Raw genomic sequence first — 17,482 nt, 5'->3', positions numbered from 1 at the left:
CTTCCACTTTCATCCTTGCCAGCACCTTCACCCCACCATTGCCATGCCCGCCAGCATATTTAATGTTCATAGTCTTCACTTTCATCGTTTCTCCTCCATCATTCCTGACCCATCCCACACTGCCCTCAACAGCATGTCAGGGAGCCAGACCTCTGCCATCTACCACCCTTGCTAACACCTTTTTCTCCACTACTCATTCCTGTCACAATCCACTATTATCAGTCACAAAGTCACCCGCACAATTAGATACCCATCTCTCATTACCACAACAACCACTAGCACCATCACTTCTCTCATTACCAATGCAGCCTTCACTACCACCCCCACTTGTTTTATTACCGTCACCATCCTCACTTCCATGTCGTTCCTTACCACTCTCACTTCACCTCCACTTTTTTTTATTGCTTCCACCACCTCTCCATCACCTCCATGCCTCTTATTGCTTCCATTACTCTCACTATTGCCATTGATAACAACCAGCTTTTTATACAAATACCTATTGACTTGAGAAGAACTTTTTTATATAAACAAATTCAGTGATGATCTCAGGTTTCTTCTAGGTTGGCCACATGACTGACAGCATTGTTTTGAATTTAGTTCTTAGGTAAGTAAGAGCTGTGCTGTTTGAGCCTCTAAGTAGGTTGAAAGAATTCCATGTATCTCAGTAGCAGGATTGCCAAGATCTTGGCCATCTTCTAGGCAGGAAGAATATCAGGCACATGATACGTTTTATGTCTTATTTTATTGTGTGTGTGGGCAAACTAGCAGCATTCCAACATAAACACGTTGCTCTTACAAGCCTTCGCGATGACTCTACTGGGCCAGAGAGTTGAAGAGCAACACTAAACTTAAATGATAGTAATGCAATCAACCTTACAATTATAACTCTCATAACTATAATCTCAATCTGTCATCTTGGATTTCCTGCAGCGTGGCTACCCGGGGCAATAATAATTATAAATTGGACTGCTTAGATGAATTTGCTGTCACTACTAATTCAGGCTAATCAATATGAATTAGATTCTCTGCTGGGCACCTCTGTGCTTGTGACTCAGATTCTCAGATTTCTTGGTCCATGTTCAACGATGACACAGAACATTATGGGGGCAGAGGAAAGAAAAACAGTGAAAGGAAAGGATAAGCTATGGTGGCAGAATGAATTCATATCTGCCACTCAAGGGGTGTTTCGCGATCAAGGGTGACACATGCCTCCGTGGGGTCTGCACGAGGGGACAGAATGTAGACCTGGGGTGCAGATGGGATACATCTGTTTAGTGTACATTTCTTTATGCAGCTGTGCAGGGTTAACACAGCACACACTGCTGCTGGGGCAAATACATTTGTTATTGCAAAAATTTATCTTATCTGTCCTGGGTTTGGGAGACATTTAATAAATCATCCAATTTGTCTGCTCTGCCTCCCTGCAGGTCTGTGCATAAATAACATCAGAGGCCCATGCCCTGTACTTCTCAGGGTACTCTGATGAGAGCGTCTCTGTGACTCTTTAGGGCTGTATCCTCTTCACCCCAGCTGTATCAACGATATGACCACCTGATCTTCTCTTAAAGGCCATTTTTCATAGTCTAGTTTCAGGAGGGACCCTTCTTTGCATCCACATGGCAAGAAATTGTGTAGCTCCGAGAGTCTCGTTGTAAAGACCTAGGCCCCCTACAAGCGCCTCCCATACCTCAGGGTGTATGCAGACCATGAAGACAGCTGTAAATGCCCAGTGAAAAACTGTACAAAGGAGACAGGGAGGTAAGGCCACAGACATTTACAAGCCAGGGTGAGCAAGGCATTCTGGGAGGGGAACCAGCAGGCACGAGAGTATCAGCTTTGGCCTCCCTAGAGTTCCAGCCAATGGGATGGAAAGATGGCGGTTCTGACTGAGATAGGAAGGAAGTCAAAAGCTCATCCGCTCTCTAGAAGCTTCACGGGCATTGCTAAGTAAGAGGCTGGCATCATGGCAAAGAAAGAAAATGTCTTAATAGGAGTCCTGGGGCAAGGGTGTGCTTGACTCCTTCCTCCAGTTCCTGGGACCGTCAAGATCTCAAGTGCTCTGGACAGTCCTCCCTCCAGGCTACAGAGCATTGTACTGGTCAAGCATGTGACTGGGCTCACCTGTCATGGCGTCTTTTCTGGAAGTGTGCTCTCCCTTAGTTCCATGGTAAGCGGCGTTGTTGCCAGTAGATTCATAGTCTGTTTTCCTTTCTTTGAGGCTGATCATTTCCCGAGGTGAAGCGGGGGCACTTGCTGTATAAAGAAAGGAAAAAGATTATCTTCTGCGTCTCACTTCATGGTCTGCATGGCTTTTCACATAAACAGTTAACTTCACAAATACACATGGCCCAACAGACATCACTATGGGTAAAGGGATCACTTATTTTTGCTACTTTTGGCTCTTGATATTGCCGTCCTCCTTTGGTCCACAGCAACTGCTGCTGCTTTATCATAAATGGGACCAGTTTGACTTGGAGGCAGGCAATTAAGGATCACCACCTGGGATCATGTCCCTTGGGGAGAAACAGTGGAGACATGGCCTTCCTAGGAGGACACACGACCTTTAAGAATGAATCTGGTCTTTTGAGTCCATTGGCCTTCCCTTCCCTCTCTCTCCATCACTTTCTTTTTTAATTAGATATGCTTCAGAGGAGCGCTTCGAGTCCCAGCATCCCTAATTTGAAAACCCTAAGCAGAGACACTCTGAAGTCTGAAACCTTCTGAGCACTGACATGACAACCGGGGTGGAAAATTCCACACGCCCTATCTCATAGCACTGGCTGCACTCAAAGCACTCAAAATAACTTAAGCTTTTATGTAAAATTAATTCCTGGCTGCGTAAAAGTTCTACAGGGAGCACGGATGCATTTTGTGCTTAGACTTGTATTCTCTGCTCATGATGACTCCATATATGAAATTCCATATATGAAATTATTGCAGCCTAAAAAAAAATGTTTCAAGATGAGAAAAACCTGAACCATTTCTGGTCGCAGCCATTTGGATAAAGGATAATAAAGACTCATGTTGACACTGAAGAATCCGTGATGAAAAGAAATGCAGTTTGAATGCTACACAGAGCTGCCCAGCAAACTGCCTTATGTAAGACAGGATCGGCATCTCCTATGTAGGGACTTTGTTGGGTTGAAGCCACGTTACCCACTGGGCTCTTCTCCAGGCAGCCTGGGGTGCCTGTGCAGAACACTTTTTTCCTGACAGGGCATTTTGGCTTTGGCTCTTGGGGTGATCATGCTGATAATGCCCCCCCACCCCATAAATTTTATCTGCTTGTTGTTTGCTGAGCACGAGGGATATATCTCACCATCAGCCATGTTCCAGTTTCTAAAAGAGACGTAGTCATAGAGAGGACTTCCCCCAGGGAATTCCATGTTTTTAAAAAGTAGACCGGCACCAGAAACATGGAAACCACAGGTAATGGGATAGCTTGGTAGCAACTCAACAGTAAGCCAGTGTAGAGATGTGGGAAGAAGCAGAAAACAGTGAGGTGCTTCAGGGGTGCTGGCCAGGCCTGTTTCCACTGTGATGGTGACATCATATGCAGTGTGAGAACCCCAGCCACAGGGTTCTTTTGTCTTTCATTTTCATCTGACTTCCTGAATGCCAGCGCAGTGCTCCATAATCTTGCTTTACCCAAATATGTGCCTGAGAGTTTAGGGACTCTACTCCAAATCCTGAGCTTTTTTTTTTTTAATTTGAATTTTGTGTGGAGAACCTGGGAATCTACTCCACTAAGAAGCGTACCCAGTGATGAATAAGGCTGTGACTTAAAACAACAACAACAACACAAAAAACCCCTGTTTTTCTTTAACATAAAGCCTGCCTTGCCAGTGTCAAAGCCACTTTTCCAGCCATGCCTCAGTTTACCTTTCAAAATATCACTCACATCCGGTGCAGGTTCCTCAGGCCCAGCACACAGGCCTTGCTTATACCCTGAATGTACATTTTCCCAGCATGTGAGTCACTGGATTCTGTCAAACTCAGTAGACTCTGCATGCAAATCCCTGTGCCAGACATTGCAGGAAGCACTGGTGTGAACTGTGCTAAACTCGCTAAACTCAGGGAATCCCAGTAAAGGAGGGGAATGGGCAGGCGAAGACATTAGAACTGGAGTCAAAAGTATTCAGAGGTCCCATGCGAATTCTGGAAAAGCAAACAGGCGCTGTCTGGCTGTCCCAAAAAAACCTCACAGCACCCCAAACTGCTCAAATTGAAACCAGGGCTCACTTGCTCAGCTCTTACAGTGCTCCGAGATTTCCATCAGAAACAATCCACAAATTCCTAAAATATAGATGCCTGAGCCCCATATAATACAGGTTGGGTCAGAGCACCGGGTGGAAATCCATGAGCAACGGACATGACAACCTGCTGTGTTCTCATCTGTCACGGAGACACTTGACATCTCAGCGATCTGACAGAGGGGCGCATTTTCCTGCTACACAGGGCTTCCAGATCTTCAAGGAGGGATCAGAGCAGGACTGAACCTCTGTCCATTTCAGGCTGGGTAGAGATGAGGGGTACTGTGGGGGCGGGTACGCTGCATTTTATGTGTCTTCAGGATCCTGAGCTTAAGGTAGAGTTACTGCAAAAACAAGCCAGGCTCCCACAATCCTCAGCGTGGCTGTGCTCAGCCCACTCCTGCCTATTCTTGTCCCACCAGCTGCTGGGGTCTCATGGACTTCCATAACCTTCTGGGAAAGTCCTTCTTCTGTCCTTGTCCCTCTGCTCCTGGGTATCCTTGTACACAAGCTGGCCATTTAGGAGTCTGTGCTATCAATCAAAAAGGCACAGTATTTTGGAACCTTTTGACCAAAGCTTTTAAAATGAGAGCCTAATATCTTACAGATGGTGGTGTTTATTAAGCTACATGAAGTGTGTAATTATCTCCTGAGACCCTGCACACGGTGATGCTTCGAGTCTCCAGTAAATCAGGATTAAGCTCCAGGAAAGATCAACTCATGCGAACAAATGTTTATTAAGTGTCTTGATGTGCCTGGCCTAGGAAACAGCAAGGCAGAACACGCGTTGAATGAATTCCCATGCTGGCCCTTGCTTGTCTACTCTGGAGGTGGCTCTTCCATATCCCAGCATCTTCCCACCTATGCTCTCAGTCCATTCTCCTGACATTGATTGGTTGACTATAGCTCTTACTTAGAGCATTTAGCCAGCTGCCCTCTTATGTATCCTAGGTGCATGCTAAGCCTCAGAATTGTAGAGTTAGAAGTATGAGTGGCCGCCTCTGTGCTTCCAAGTTTCTGACTCTCACCTATAGTTGGACCAAATGTCCTACGGACAACCATACCTTGAACACACAAACTTTCAAGAAGTTTCGAGAAGGAAACTGATTTCACTCAAACTTCCTTTCTTTGTTTCTGCTTTTCCTCAACCCTGTGACAGTAAGTCTGGTGTAAAAGATGGAGAGCAGTCAGCCACTTTGCTGGGCAGATTTTCTATCCAGTCCTCCAAGATGCTATTTCAAAGACCAGGGTTTCCTCAGTGGGGGTTGTGGGCCAGGGAGGGGAACAGAAAGACATTGAAAATAAGAGCCTAGATAGATGGGTATCTGATTATTTTGTCTTCATTCATTCCCCAGTTAACAAATAAACATTCAAACTGGGAAAGATAAGCGTAACACCTTATATACTTTGAAGAAGAGACCAGCAGGGCACTTATGTTACTAAGTCACGTACACATTTACCATTCAGATTCCCATCTCATATTTGGGATCATTCAAAATGACCAGTAAAGCATATAAAGTATTTTAGAGATAAAAGAACTGAGATCAAAACTCAAGTGCTGGGGATTTGGTAAAATGAGAGAAAAATATAAATAAAAGTTGGTTATGGTACAGACTTACTGATAATTCATAGGCTATATAGTAAGTGAACTTGATATGAGATAGTTAGAAAGACTTATGTAACTCTGATGTGAATCTTGCCTGTGTCCTTTACACTCCTTCCTCATTGGGTGCATGAGGGCATTCCATAGCTGGGAAGCAAGTTCAGCCAAGACCGGTTCTCTGTCTGTGTGAACCCAACAGGGTTGCCACCACAACAGAACATGCACTCACGTACTGCCCAGTGTACAAGCCAGACAGCAATTCCCAGTGTGATCCAGATGAGGGGTTGGGAGTGAAGCCAAGGCCTGGGCTGCCTCTTACCTGAGCGGTTGTTGGGAGACACACGCACAGGAGAGATGGAGGGTGTGCGGGAGGAGGAGTAGGGCCTTTGCCGATCCCTCTCGATGGTTGAAGATGAGGCTACAAAGTGATACTGTGACCATCCATCCTGCAAAAGACAGAGCACTCCTATCAAGTAGGGAAGGCAAGGAGATGTGTCATCTCCGAACTGTGTGGAATTCCAAGCCTTTGAATTTGCAAAACATTTCTGCAGGTGTCTGAGGAGATTACAGAGCAGCCCCACCCCCTCCTCCTGCAGGTCACCAAGCCTTGACCCACAGAAATGGAAATTGAGGACACACCTCTTCCTCCTCCAGATAGCCTGGCTGGGAAGGTGGGTGGTTTGTGCCTGCTTTTCCCCCACCAATATTGAATAAATGGTCTCTGTGCCATTTATTCTGTGCCAAATGCATCATTAAAGACAAACACACTGCCTAAAATGTAGATGACTCAAAATGTCTGACTTCGGCCTACCGGGCTTCAGCTGTGCCTGCTTGCTCTCCATTTGCTAGTGAACCTTTCTCGAGTGTTGACTTTCTTATTCGTAGGATAGATCTGTGAGCAACAGAGTACTGGGGCGGCAGCTGTCCTCTCTCTCATTTATCCCCTTTCTGTAATTTCCAAATTCTTTCTGGATCACAGAAGCATCCGCCGCCTGCCTCAAGACCTAAGGCTCTGGTAAGGCACCGGATGATGATACATTCCCTGGAAATCCCGGGAATTCCACTTCTCAGAATGTGCCCCACGCTCTGTCTCTCTCTCCCATTGGAGCTTCTCCATGTCCCACCACATCTTCCCTAACTTTCCAGGTATCTGGTCAGTATGTGAAATGCATACATTCTATTTTATTATAAGTCCCACAAAAATGCATTACAGGTCATGTCGTGGATGAGAACAAAGAAGAAAACTAAAGCAGCCAAGAGTCATCAACTTTCCTTATGGTTTTTTTTGAAAAATTCAACTGTATTTTTATCAACTGTCCCAAGGAGTGCTGGCATAGCAAAAAAGAACAGCAGGCACCAGCCCTGCTCCCAATTCCCTCATCACAGAGACAACTCTTTCTAACTCATTTAGTTCTTTTTTTAAAGATAATATTTAGACTTTAAAAGAATTTGATGTTTTATGAGGAATCATTGCAAATATTAATAGATGACAATTAAGAACAAAATTAATACTTGCCTTAATATTTGTTTATCTCTTTGTTTATCTGATTTTATAGTTCCTGTTCTTACTCATATATGAAGAAGCCAGGACTAGAAGCCAGGTTCTTTTGAAAGAGGCTACTCAACATGTCCTGGGCAAGCAATGGCGTGATAGATTCATCCTCTCAACAGTTCCGAGAGCTGGATTCCGTTTCACAGAGAAGGAAGATAGTGTGGCCACTCAAAGTAGAAAAGGAAACAAATTAAAGATGCTGCTAATTATAGTGTGATGTTCTTGTACCTGGAAGAGAGCACAGAGCACGAGTGCGGCTGCGCTGTGGACCGCAGTCGAGGAAGCACTTTGGAGAGTTAATGCTTTAGGGAAGCCAAGGAAAAACAGATGTGAAGGCACGGGGTGGAAACAGAATGGTTGCTATGACTGAGGAGTGACCAAGGGTCCAGTGAGACACAAAGCCTTCTGAGTGTTGAGAATTGAAGACAGCTCCTAGAATATAGAATAGAGCCAGTGACTCCTGGGGGAGGCAGAGAACACATGAGATGGAGGTCCCGGGGAGAAGTGGAATGTTTGAATCTCTGTTGGAAGTTATGGTGCCTTGGTCTTTGGGTATTAGACAGAGAAACCTTGCTTCACCATGTGTTCCTGCCGTGAGCCTAGAGGACTGGAGGTGCTGCTCCTGAGAAGAATTAATGACAGAGAAGCAATTTTAGAAGGAAAACCAAGACTTCTTTGGGAGCATGTTGGGTTAGAAATGCCTGAAAGACATGCATGTAGGATAAAGAATCAAGCAGAAGCTGCAAGTTTAGCTTTCAGGAGCAAGGTAAGAGGTAAAGCTCTGGAGTTCAGAATACAGATATTATCCCAAGCAAAAGAACAGAAAGAACCTGAAAAGTGAATGCAAATTGTGAAAGGCAGAAAGCAGCAGCCACACGAGCCAAGGGATGCTCCAAGAATCAGAGTCAGAACAGCATCTAAGGAGGCTGAGAGGAACTGAGTGCAACGTCTGGAAGGAGGCTGAGGCTGGTGTGATGTCAGGCAAGGCAAGGGGGAAGAAATGCATAAGAGAAGTCCAAGCACGCGACAGGGACAAGCGCCTGCGCTGTTCTTGGAAAGGTAGAAACCGCTGTGATGGGGATTGAGGGGCTTCGTTTGAGAAGTTTGGTAAAGTCTATCTTACATGGGATCAGAAGACTGAATTAATGAAAGGAAGAACTTCGAGAAGTTCTAGAATCGAGAGAAGCAGCAACATGGGGCTTGAAGAGAGTGAGGGATGGAGAGACACTCAAAAAGATGGTCTGGAAGACACTCGGATCTTCTATGTGCTGATTGGAATGACTCTGCATCCAAGACAAAGAAGCTGACGACATAGGGGAAAAGGGAACATCACAGGATGATGTAGGACTGGTAGGATTCAATGAACCAAGAGTTGCTGGCCACAGAGGAAAGGGTGAGGAGAGACAGGCCATTCAGTCAAGAGATGGGGAAGTGGGGAGATTTGAGTCTAGGATGTCTTCTCCCATGGCTTTACATGTTTTCCCCATGAAAATGAGAAATGAGGTCACCTGTGGAAAGCAAGGAGTATAGTGTTGGGGGATGGTCTGATGTATTTTGATGCTAATTACTGCTTGCTGTCTGTTGACCCACTTTTTGCTTGATAAAAAGCCATCCCACCAGGGCAGGGCAAAGGAGATAGGTGGGGTTTACAGAGAAGAATTCTGCGAAGAAGAGAGACAGCCATGAGGAGAAAGGAGACCTGAAGTGAAGAGAGGAAGGCTGCCATGGGTTAGATGGAGGAGAAGCACATGGCTGGTGGCATGGATACAGAATCCAGCCCAGATGAAGAACATTAGCAAGTATTTGGGATTATGGATGGGAGGTAGCTTGATAGAAGTTATTGGAGACAGATGGCATGGGATTAAGGCAGGGATCCCATGCCTGCCCCACTAAGGGAGGTAGTTTAGAAGATTGATATCTGCCCTGCCCCAGGTTAACTAAGGCTATTTTAAAATATAACAAGTGTCTGTATCTTGATTGATTGCTAGCCGGGCCTATAGATAATACATGTAATTTAAAAAACAGTAGTATAGCTTAGACAACAGGAGAAGAAATAGGAATGAGGGGGGTGAGAAAGAAGTTCCAGAGGCGAGCAGAAAGCAAGGCTCTTGGGGCGGGAGAGATGGCACAGTGGGTAAAGTGCTTGTTACACAAAGCAAGAACGAGGACTGTAGCTCAGCTCTCTAGTACATTCTGAGCAGATGCTGTGGTTCACCTCTAGTGCCAGGTCCTTGAAGTGCGTGAGGGATGGAGAGAAGTGAAAATGAATCCTCAGAGCATTATGGCAGCCAGAGAAGCTAAAGTAGTGAGCTCTGGGCTGAGGTGGGAAAGGGAAACCCTGTCTCAAGCTATACAACAGAGTGATCAAGAAGAAACCAGTTATCAACAGCAGGCCTCCACAGGCCCGCATACACATGTGCACCTCTGCACATGCATCACACACACACACACACACACACACACACACACACACACACACACACACCATACAAACAACAACCCTGGATGAGAGGTCACCTTTTCCCTCTTTCCTCTCATGCAGTGAAACAGGAATCTTGTAATGGCCAAACTTTGAGACGACTGCATACGGAAACGACTGGATGAGCCATGAAGGTTTTTCTATTCTGATGGCCCATAGTCATATCCTAACAAGTGGCAGAGTACGGCATAGCATTGGATGCTGGAGACCAGGGTCCAGATGGACCAGGGTATAGATCATTCACAGCTCATTATGGGCAATTTTGCTGGCTACTTAGTACCGTGAAGATAAGCCTCATTGCTCTCCACATCTTTTACTGTTTGAATTTTTGATCATTCAATTCCTTGTGTTCTAAATAAGCTCAGAAAATGAAGATATATATTCATGAGGAGAATGTTATTGCTAAGTGAACATGCTTCTGGTCCCACTGGCCATGGGCATATTTGTAATCTAGTTAGCAATAAACTATCATTTGTTTACTTCTTGATGTCCCTTATAAAGGCTCAAAACTGGTTTATAAAAATCTACAACTCCAGGAGATCTTTTTGTTTATCATTTGTCTCTTTGCTCACTTTTTGTTTTTGGTTTAAATTTTAACTCCTTCTTGGTTATGTGTGTGTGTGTGTGTGTGTGTGTGTGTGTGTGTGTGTGCGCGTGCGCATTATTGTATTAAATGCTTAACCAAGGATCCCTTTGTACATCCTTATGGCTTGTTGGGGTTAGATAAGAAAGTTCAGGGAAGAAAAATGGAGGATGAGGAACAGCCACAGTGGCTAGGGAAGAGCTGTTAATCCTCAAGGCTGATGATAAGAAACTTTTAAAATGTCCGTGACTCTGCAAACCTTGAGCAGCGACCCAGAAGATGTGCCCTTCAGCTAGAGACCCAGCTAAGCTGTCAAAAATGTGATATGATATCTGGCACTTCAAATTGGTTTTTATTTTTAACACATTAGACTTAAAACTGGAGGCTGTTAAATTGTTCCAAGAAGATAGAGATGGAAATTCAAAGAGAAGTCCAAAGTCATTGTGGTTTAACTCACCACCAGAAATCACCTGACCTTTTTTTTTATGTCACCTCCTACTGTCTTTCCACCAGTTCTGGCTTTTGTGACAACATTTCTTATGTGTTTCTCTAAGAAGTTTCTTAACCTCCAAAGCTGTAGCTTTCTATGGTGACATTTTCCGGGGTTCCAAGGGCAGGAGAGCTAAGGCAGGGCTCAACTTCATGATCTCAGGTCTTCACTCTCAGTCTAGTGCTTGGTCACTAGCTGTTGTGAAGCCCCCGAATGAACAACAACAACAACACACACACACACACATATACACACACACACACACATACACACACACACACATACACACACACACACACACACATACACACACACACACGGGGGGAGCGAGAGAGAGAGAGAGAGAGAGAGAGAGAGAGAGAGAGAGAGAGAGAGAGAGAGAGAGGAGGAGAGAGGAGGAGAGAGAGGGAGGAGACGAGAGAGAGAGAGAGAGAGAGAGAGAGAGAGAGAGAGAGAGAGAGAGAAAGAGAGAGAGAGAGAGGACACACACACACATATAAAGAAAGACAGATACACTCACACACTCACACACATACACACACACATACACACTCACCACGTGTTATATATACATGTATGCCCATCAGTGTACGTGTGGAGGACAGAGGTGAGCTTTGAGTGTCATCTCTATGGCTCTCCTCATTATTTTTGAGTCAGCTTCTTAGACTGATCACAGAGCTCACCTCTTAAGGATGCTAGATGAGAAATAAGGCCCCAGATCTCCCTGACCACCCCCCTCCTAATGTTGAGATATAGGTGTACATCAGATGCCAGGCTTTTTGTGTGGGGGCTGATAATCTGAACTCATGCCTGCATGCTTGGACCACTTTACCCACCGAGCCATTTCCTCAACCCCTTCATTTTATAGTTTTGATCATATGGTAAACATTTCCAGACAGAATGCTATTAATGGAGAGACCTCCCTGATAGGGTGGGATGCAGGGCTGAGCAGTTTGCAAATTGCTTAGGACAGACAGCATGCATTTGCCTGATAGCTTCTTATTACAGAAACAAAACACTGAGCCCACATCACTGTGGAGTCTGCTAGATGTGCTCACAGACTGAACCAGAGCGGTTGGTCAAGACTCCAGCGGCTCTCAGGGCCTCCCTCTCCCATACTTGACAGGTCTGTCATTATGGAGAAGTGGAGCAGAAGGCTGTGATGGGCCATGCCCCCTCTGCCAGCATTAGTGGTGTAATCAACCAGAAACTCTGTTCTGGTTCCTCTCTCCTCTGTTAGCCAAGGACGACAGAATTCATGAGTGGGAGGGCTTAAGGAATACCAACACCCACACTGCAGCCCTCGACCTTCTGTTTGCAGTGTTCTGAGGAAGGCCTGCTCACCCATAATTCCTTGTAAAAGCTCCCTTCTCCCTCTGGTTGATGCTAATGACTGACTCACCCTAGTTGCAAACTACTGGCTGGTAGTTTTTCTGCATAGGTAGAGATGTCAGTTGAGTGGAACACACAGCTACACACACACACACACACACACACACACACACACACACACACACACACACACACACACAGGAATGTCACATAAAGCATTCTCAATGTTGACTTCTATGGGAGCAAAAATAGGTCACACTCTGCAAACTGAGAGAGATATTCGTGCCCAGCCCAGTCACACCTGAGTATGGAACCTCACTGACTGTGATTCCCTTTTACACGGCACACCTTCTAGCTGTTAGCTCAGCACCCAGCGCAGTGCCTTCCCTTTTACAATCCGTTCAGCCTGACTCTGTCTTGTGCCAGGTAAACAGGAGGCAGGAGATGCAGGTGCATCAAGTTATAATAGTTAAATGTGTGCTGCCGCCAAGGCTTGGAAAATCTAGGAATACACTATGGTTTCCCTTTCCCATTAACACTGAATGCTCACAGCCTACTGTAGACTGCAGTGATTCTGTCGGTCTCCCAGCTGGGAGGCAGAGAGCCTTGTTGGTTTTGAAGCCCTGGTGCTGGGCTTAATGCAGGGACACAGTGATGCCTTACATATGCTAGTTTGGTTTTATGATGTAAGATAATAGCAGTAATTATTGTAAAAACAACGTGCTCATCATTTCCGTGGGTGTTGCCGTTAGCTTCTACAGGTCTTGTGCTCTCTGGCTCTATCGCGAGGCTGTTCAGAGCCTTCTGATCTTTTTTGGTACTGTTGTAGTGGAAATCACGCACACGGGAATCTTTTTCTGCTGATGGGCCGTGGCACGCTCAGAGGTTCAGCTGAAATAGTTCAGAAGGAAGTCTTCAGCCCGGCTCCATCAGTATCGGTGGTAGCTTCTCTCGGCTGCCCACGTGTCAGTGTGGAGTACAGCGATCCATCTGCACCTCTGGTCCCTGGATTGACACATTTCCACACACATCTTTTAGAGCACTGTGGCCTTGCTCCCTCGTCTCTGCTGTCTCAGGAGAATACAAGCTCCTGCCCAGAGTGAAGACACTCACATTTCCCTAGCCACAAACCCTCAGGAGAACTGGGCATAAAGGCATGAGAGGGAAGAGCACACACATTTCTCATTAGATGTGCTCCAGTTTCTTTCAAGGCTGGGTACAGAATGTGCCTAGCACACTGAGGGACTGGTTCCTGAAGGCATTGCCTGGTGGGACCCTTACTGGCAAGGGAGCAGTGACAACAGACTCTGAGTTCAGAAGGTGCGCTAACCATGTCATCCAGATCGGAAAGCCTTAGGTGAGATCGAATGAGAACTGCCATGTGTGGTGCACAGACTCCCACCTGCCCCTCCCCCAGCTCCCATCCAATCAGGGGAAGGATGGGCAGCTGCAATGTACTTCCAAGGAGGAAGGGAGTTAGGAACTGAGTTGGCTCAGCTGCTAAATGGAAAGTGTGAAGACTTGGTGGTCAGGAGAGAGAAAGTGGGCAGACATAGCGGAATCTCAGCAAACAGGTGAGGGTTAGCAGGGAATAGGATTTTCGAATTACTTATTTTGTGGCCTCTGACTTCTGCTTCTGGGAGATGAGTTTGGGAGGCCATGTCAGAGCTGGGTGAATGGTGACAGTGAAGAGCCACAGCCTGGTTAGGCTCAATGTTGATGGCCCTGTTTACAACACTCGCCACAGTCAGTTTTGGCATACTGTTTTCTACGCTTAGAATTTAGATCTGGCAAATTCTTATGATAAATAGACATCTCTGACTGGCACAAGCTTCACCAAATAATTGACTTTGACAATAAACATTGCTTCTTTACATCGGGGACATCAGCTGAAACCTAACGTGACCACTTAACAGTGGTTGCCTGTGTACGGTCCCTGGCCCTTCTTTTTGTTTTATAAACTGCTTTAGAATTTTCTTCCTCTGATAAGATTTATTTGGCTTCAGAGCAGTGATTTCTCAGTGGACACCCAGAAACTACTTGGTGTTGAAGTAACATATACAAGTTTTTCGCCTTTGCTGTCCTTGAAGGCGCTACAGCCCATAAAGCCTGTCAATTCTAATTTTCCTTGAGTGACTTGAGATAGAAAGGAATGTGTGTTGCCAATCCTTTGGGCTTTTAGTAACTCAAGCTCATCCATTTATCAACCTCAGGTACTTAGAGCTCATCACTCACATTCACATTCAAGACTTCTACACGGTGGAACCAACTGTTCAAATAATAGTCAAAACACACATCGTGGCCACCTTCTGGAAAGGCCCACACTGTTGCTCCTGTATGAAAAAAAAAAAAATGCTTGTTCAAAGAAGTGCTGCTTTCAAGTAATTCCCAGGTGAAACAAACTCATTAATGTAACTACCTTAAGCAGAGAAAGAAAATATTCTGAATTAGTGGAGTTACTTCCTTATGTCTCTATTTAAATAGAAAGTGCTCAGCAGCTCAAAGACCAGGGAGGCAGAATGATTGATGCCTAGGGTGATTGAAGACCAAGCCAGATTTTGCATAGCAATGAGACCTTATGCAGTTCTTTGTTGTAATAATACACAATTTTCTCTATTTTTAACATAAACTGTTTGTTAAAGATTCATTTAAGCTAATTCCACCAACAATTGCAGAAGCCTTTAGCGTTAAATATTTAAACTAAATGTTAAGGGCCAAAAGGGAGTGTTTGCAGTTTAATGTAGAAATAAATACTACCTGACAGACCCCTGGCTTTCATTACTTTGTTTCAGCTCTGCTGCTTCTAAAGAAATTTAATTAAATTGATTTGGGCTTTAAAGGTACAGTATATATAAGAATGTGGCTCTCCTGAAGTACCACCTTTTAAAAGCGGATACTTATAAATCCATTTTGTGAACTCAATTTAATTCAATTGGCTAATTCTGAATACCTACCATCATCAAGAAGATTTGACAACTTGGAAAGAAATGTATATACTTTAGACAAAGCAGGTAAACTGCCATTACTTGTTGAGACTCAGTAGGTACCAACAGAATTAAAACCAAGACTTTAAGAAACAGAAGAAGACCACAGAAGCCTCTTTTCTGGTGTCACTTTTGAGACTTTAAGTAAAAAAGATGACTTTTCATTTCCTATTTGTGAGTAGGGTGTCAAGGAAAACATATGAGCAAGTATCTCTAGAGCAGGATGTTGAGTCTGTTGGGCATATGCCAAGCAGTGGGGTAGCCGGGTCACAAATGTCTTGCAACAATGAATGGAATATGAAAACGTGGCACATATACACAGTGTAATACTCTCTGGCTGTAAAGAAAAATTATATCATAAAATCCAAATATAAGTGGATGGTCCTAGGAAAGACCATATCAAGTGAGGTAGCCCAGACTCAGAAAGACAGATGCCACATGTTTTCTCAAGCTCCACATCCTCAGATGCAAGTTAAGTATATAGCATGGAATATCTGCAGAAACCAGAATAGTATAAAGGAGTCATACTGGGCAGGGGTCTTGGGAGGCAAACAGTAGGATACAGGTGATATGAAATGGTAAACAGAATAATTGAGATGGGCCTAAAACTAGGGAGGAGGAGGGACAAATAACACCAAGGATTCTTGACAAAGCCTTAGCAGATAATATTATTTTATATTTACCAAACATTATATACAAGACATATGAGTGTATGTGTTTGCACACACGCGCGTGTGTGTGTGAGTTAAGCCACTTGGACTGATAATGTTCCCCCTAGGAACCACAGACTACCCCAGTGTCAGGCACAAGCAGTTAGTGAAGTCTAAGTGACTCCCAAAACAATATAGACTATTGATTGTAGTTGCTTGACTCTCAGGAATTGGGGGTGGGCCACTTTAATAAAGACACCATTAGACATGTTAGCCTCTTTCCTGTGGTTTAGCTTCCATGATTCTAGAAAATACTACCCAGGCTGCCGAGGGGAGGAAGCAATGAGCAGCCATATCCAGCTGCAGCACCTATGAACCGTGGCGATTACCTGTGTGGCAAGATATGTGCAAAGATACAATGAGTGGCATGCATGTGTTGGTGGCAACCAAAAGCTGTCCAATTTAAATTAAGGCCAACTCAACGTGAGGCAAATTATGCCTTGTACTGGATATCTAGCCAGCTTCCCAGGGCTAGTGAAGTCATGGACATCAGAAAAGAACTTGCGAGCACAACGTGTTAGACCAGTACAATTCCTTACTATATTCTAAACCTTATCCTTATACCTAGAGATAAGTGTAGACACCAACTCTAATTTTAAAAAGTTTCTCCTAACAGCCAATGGAGATCATCACATGGAAACACAATTGGACACAATGCAGAGATCACTAGATTGTGGGGAGTCCCATCCCAACAGGTACAGCTGTACCTACATCACAGTCCCCGCATCTGTGGCTCAGGGCACATTGAAGGACAGAACTATTGGAAGAGCCAGAATTCCAGGAAGTCTGCTGTGAAACAGTTTCTCTTGGAAATGGCTGCACAAACAAGACCAAAACAATCGCGATATCACTGGACTTCGTAATGGGGAGCGGGGAGTTTTCTCAGTGTTCCTGTTCTAGGCAAAGAACTACAGGCAATTAATGGCTATCAGGAAAAGGAGAATTAGTGTCTCCCAGGGATGAGCTTACTTACTGGCTGTCCAATGCAGAGTGGTCAGCCTTGAATCCATATATACACCACCAACAAAAATTGATTCATTAGGTTGTATTTATATATGTTTGTGTACACACACACACACACACACACACACACACACACACACACGTAACAATATTAAAGAAGAAGAGGCTATGAACTTGAGAGTGAGGGGGCATGGGAAAAAGTCAAAGACTGGTAATAGTGAGGAGACAGAGGGAGGAAAGAGAGCAGGGAATTGATGTAATTCTATTTCAATTAGAAACATTTGAAATCTGACTTTAATGGTTTTTTAACTGTTTCTTCTGTGTTCTAATTAGCACTATAAAGCTAAATTTGGGATAAAATTGAACAAAGTTTATCCTTAATGTTTATGGATCTGAATAGAGGGCTTTTAATATGTCATTTTGACTTTGCAAGTCATGCATGCTCATTCGTGATCAGTAACTTGGAAGCTCACTTGGGTCCCACCTCCTGCAGAATGCCCCACACAGGGCAAGAGCGGTCGACAATGCATGTA

The 17,482-nt window shown here is 44.6% G+C and overlaps 1 protein-coding gene across 4 annotated transcripts in view; it reads right to left on the bottom strand.

Annotated features, from left to right (window-relative positions):
- Positions 1-17,482, bottom strand: part of Ctnnd2 (catenin delta 2) — an 843,915-nt gene that overhangs the window by 10,951 nt on the left and 815,482 nt on the right. For all 4 annotated transcript variants that reach the window (XM_051151017.1, XM_051151020.1, XM_051151018.1 and 1 more), the window contains 2 exons: positions 6,176-6,302; positions 2,122-2,253 (listed from right to left, as the gene is read on the bottom strand). In XM_051151017.1, the coding sequence (XP_051006974.1) occupies positions 2,122-2,253; positions 6,176-6,302 (259 nt within the window). The remainder of the gene's footprint in view (positions 1-2,121; positions 2,254-6,175; positions 6,303-17,482) is intronic.

Source organism: Acomys russatus, chromosome 9 (genome assembly GCF_903995435.1).
Source record: "Acomys russatus chromosome 9, mAcoRus1.1, whole genome shotgun sequence".
NCBI lineage: Eukaryota > Metazoa > Chordata > Mammalia > Rodentia > Muridae > Acomys > Acomys russatus.
Note: the sequence above shows the minus strand (reverse complement) of the source record. Positions and strands in the feature narration are given on the sequence as shown.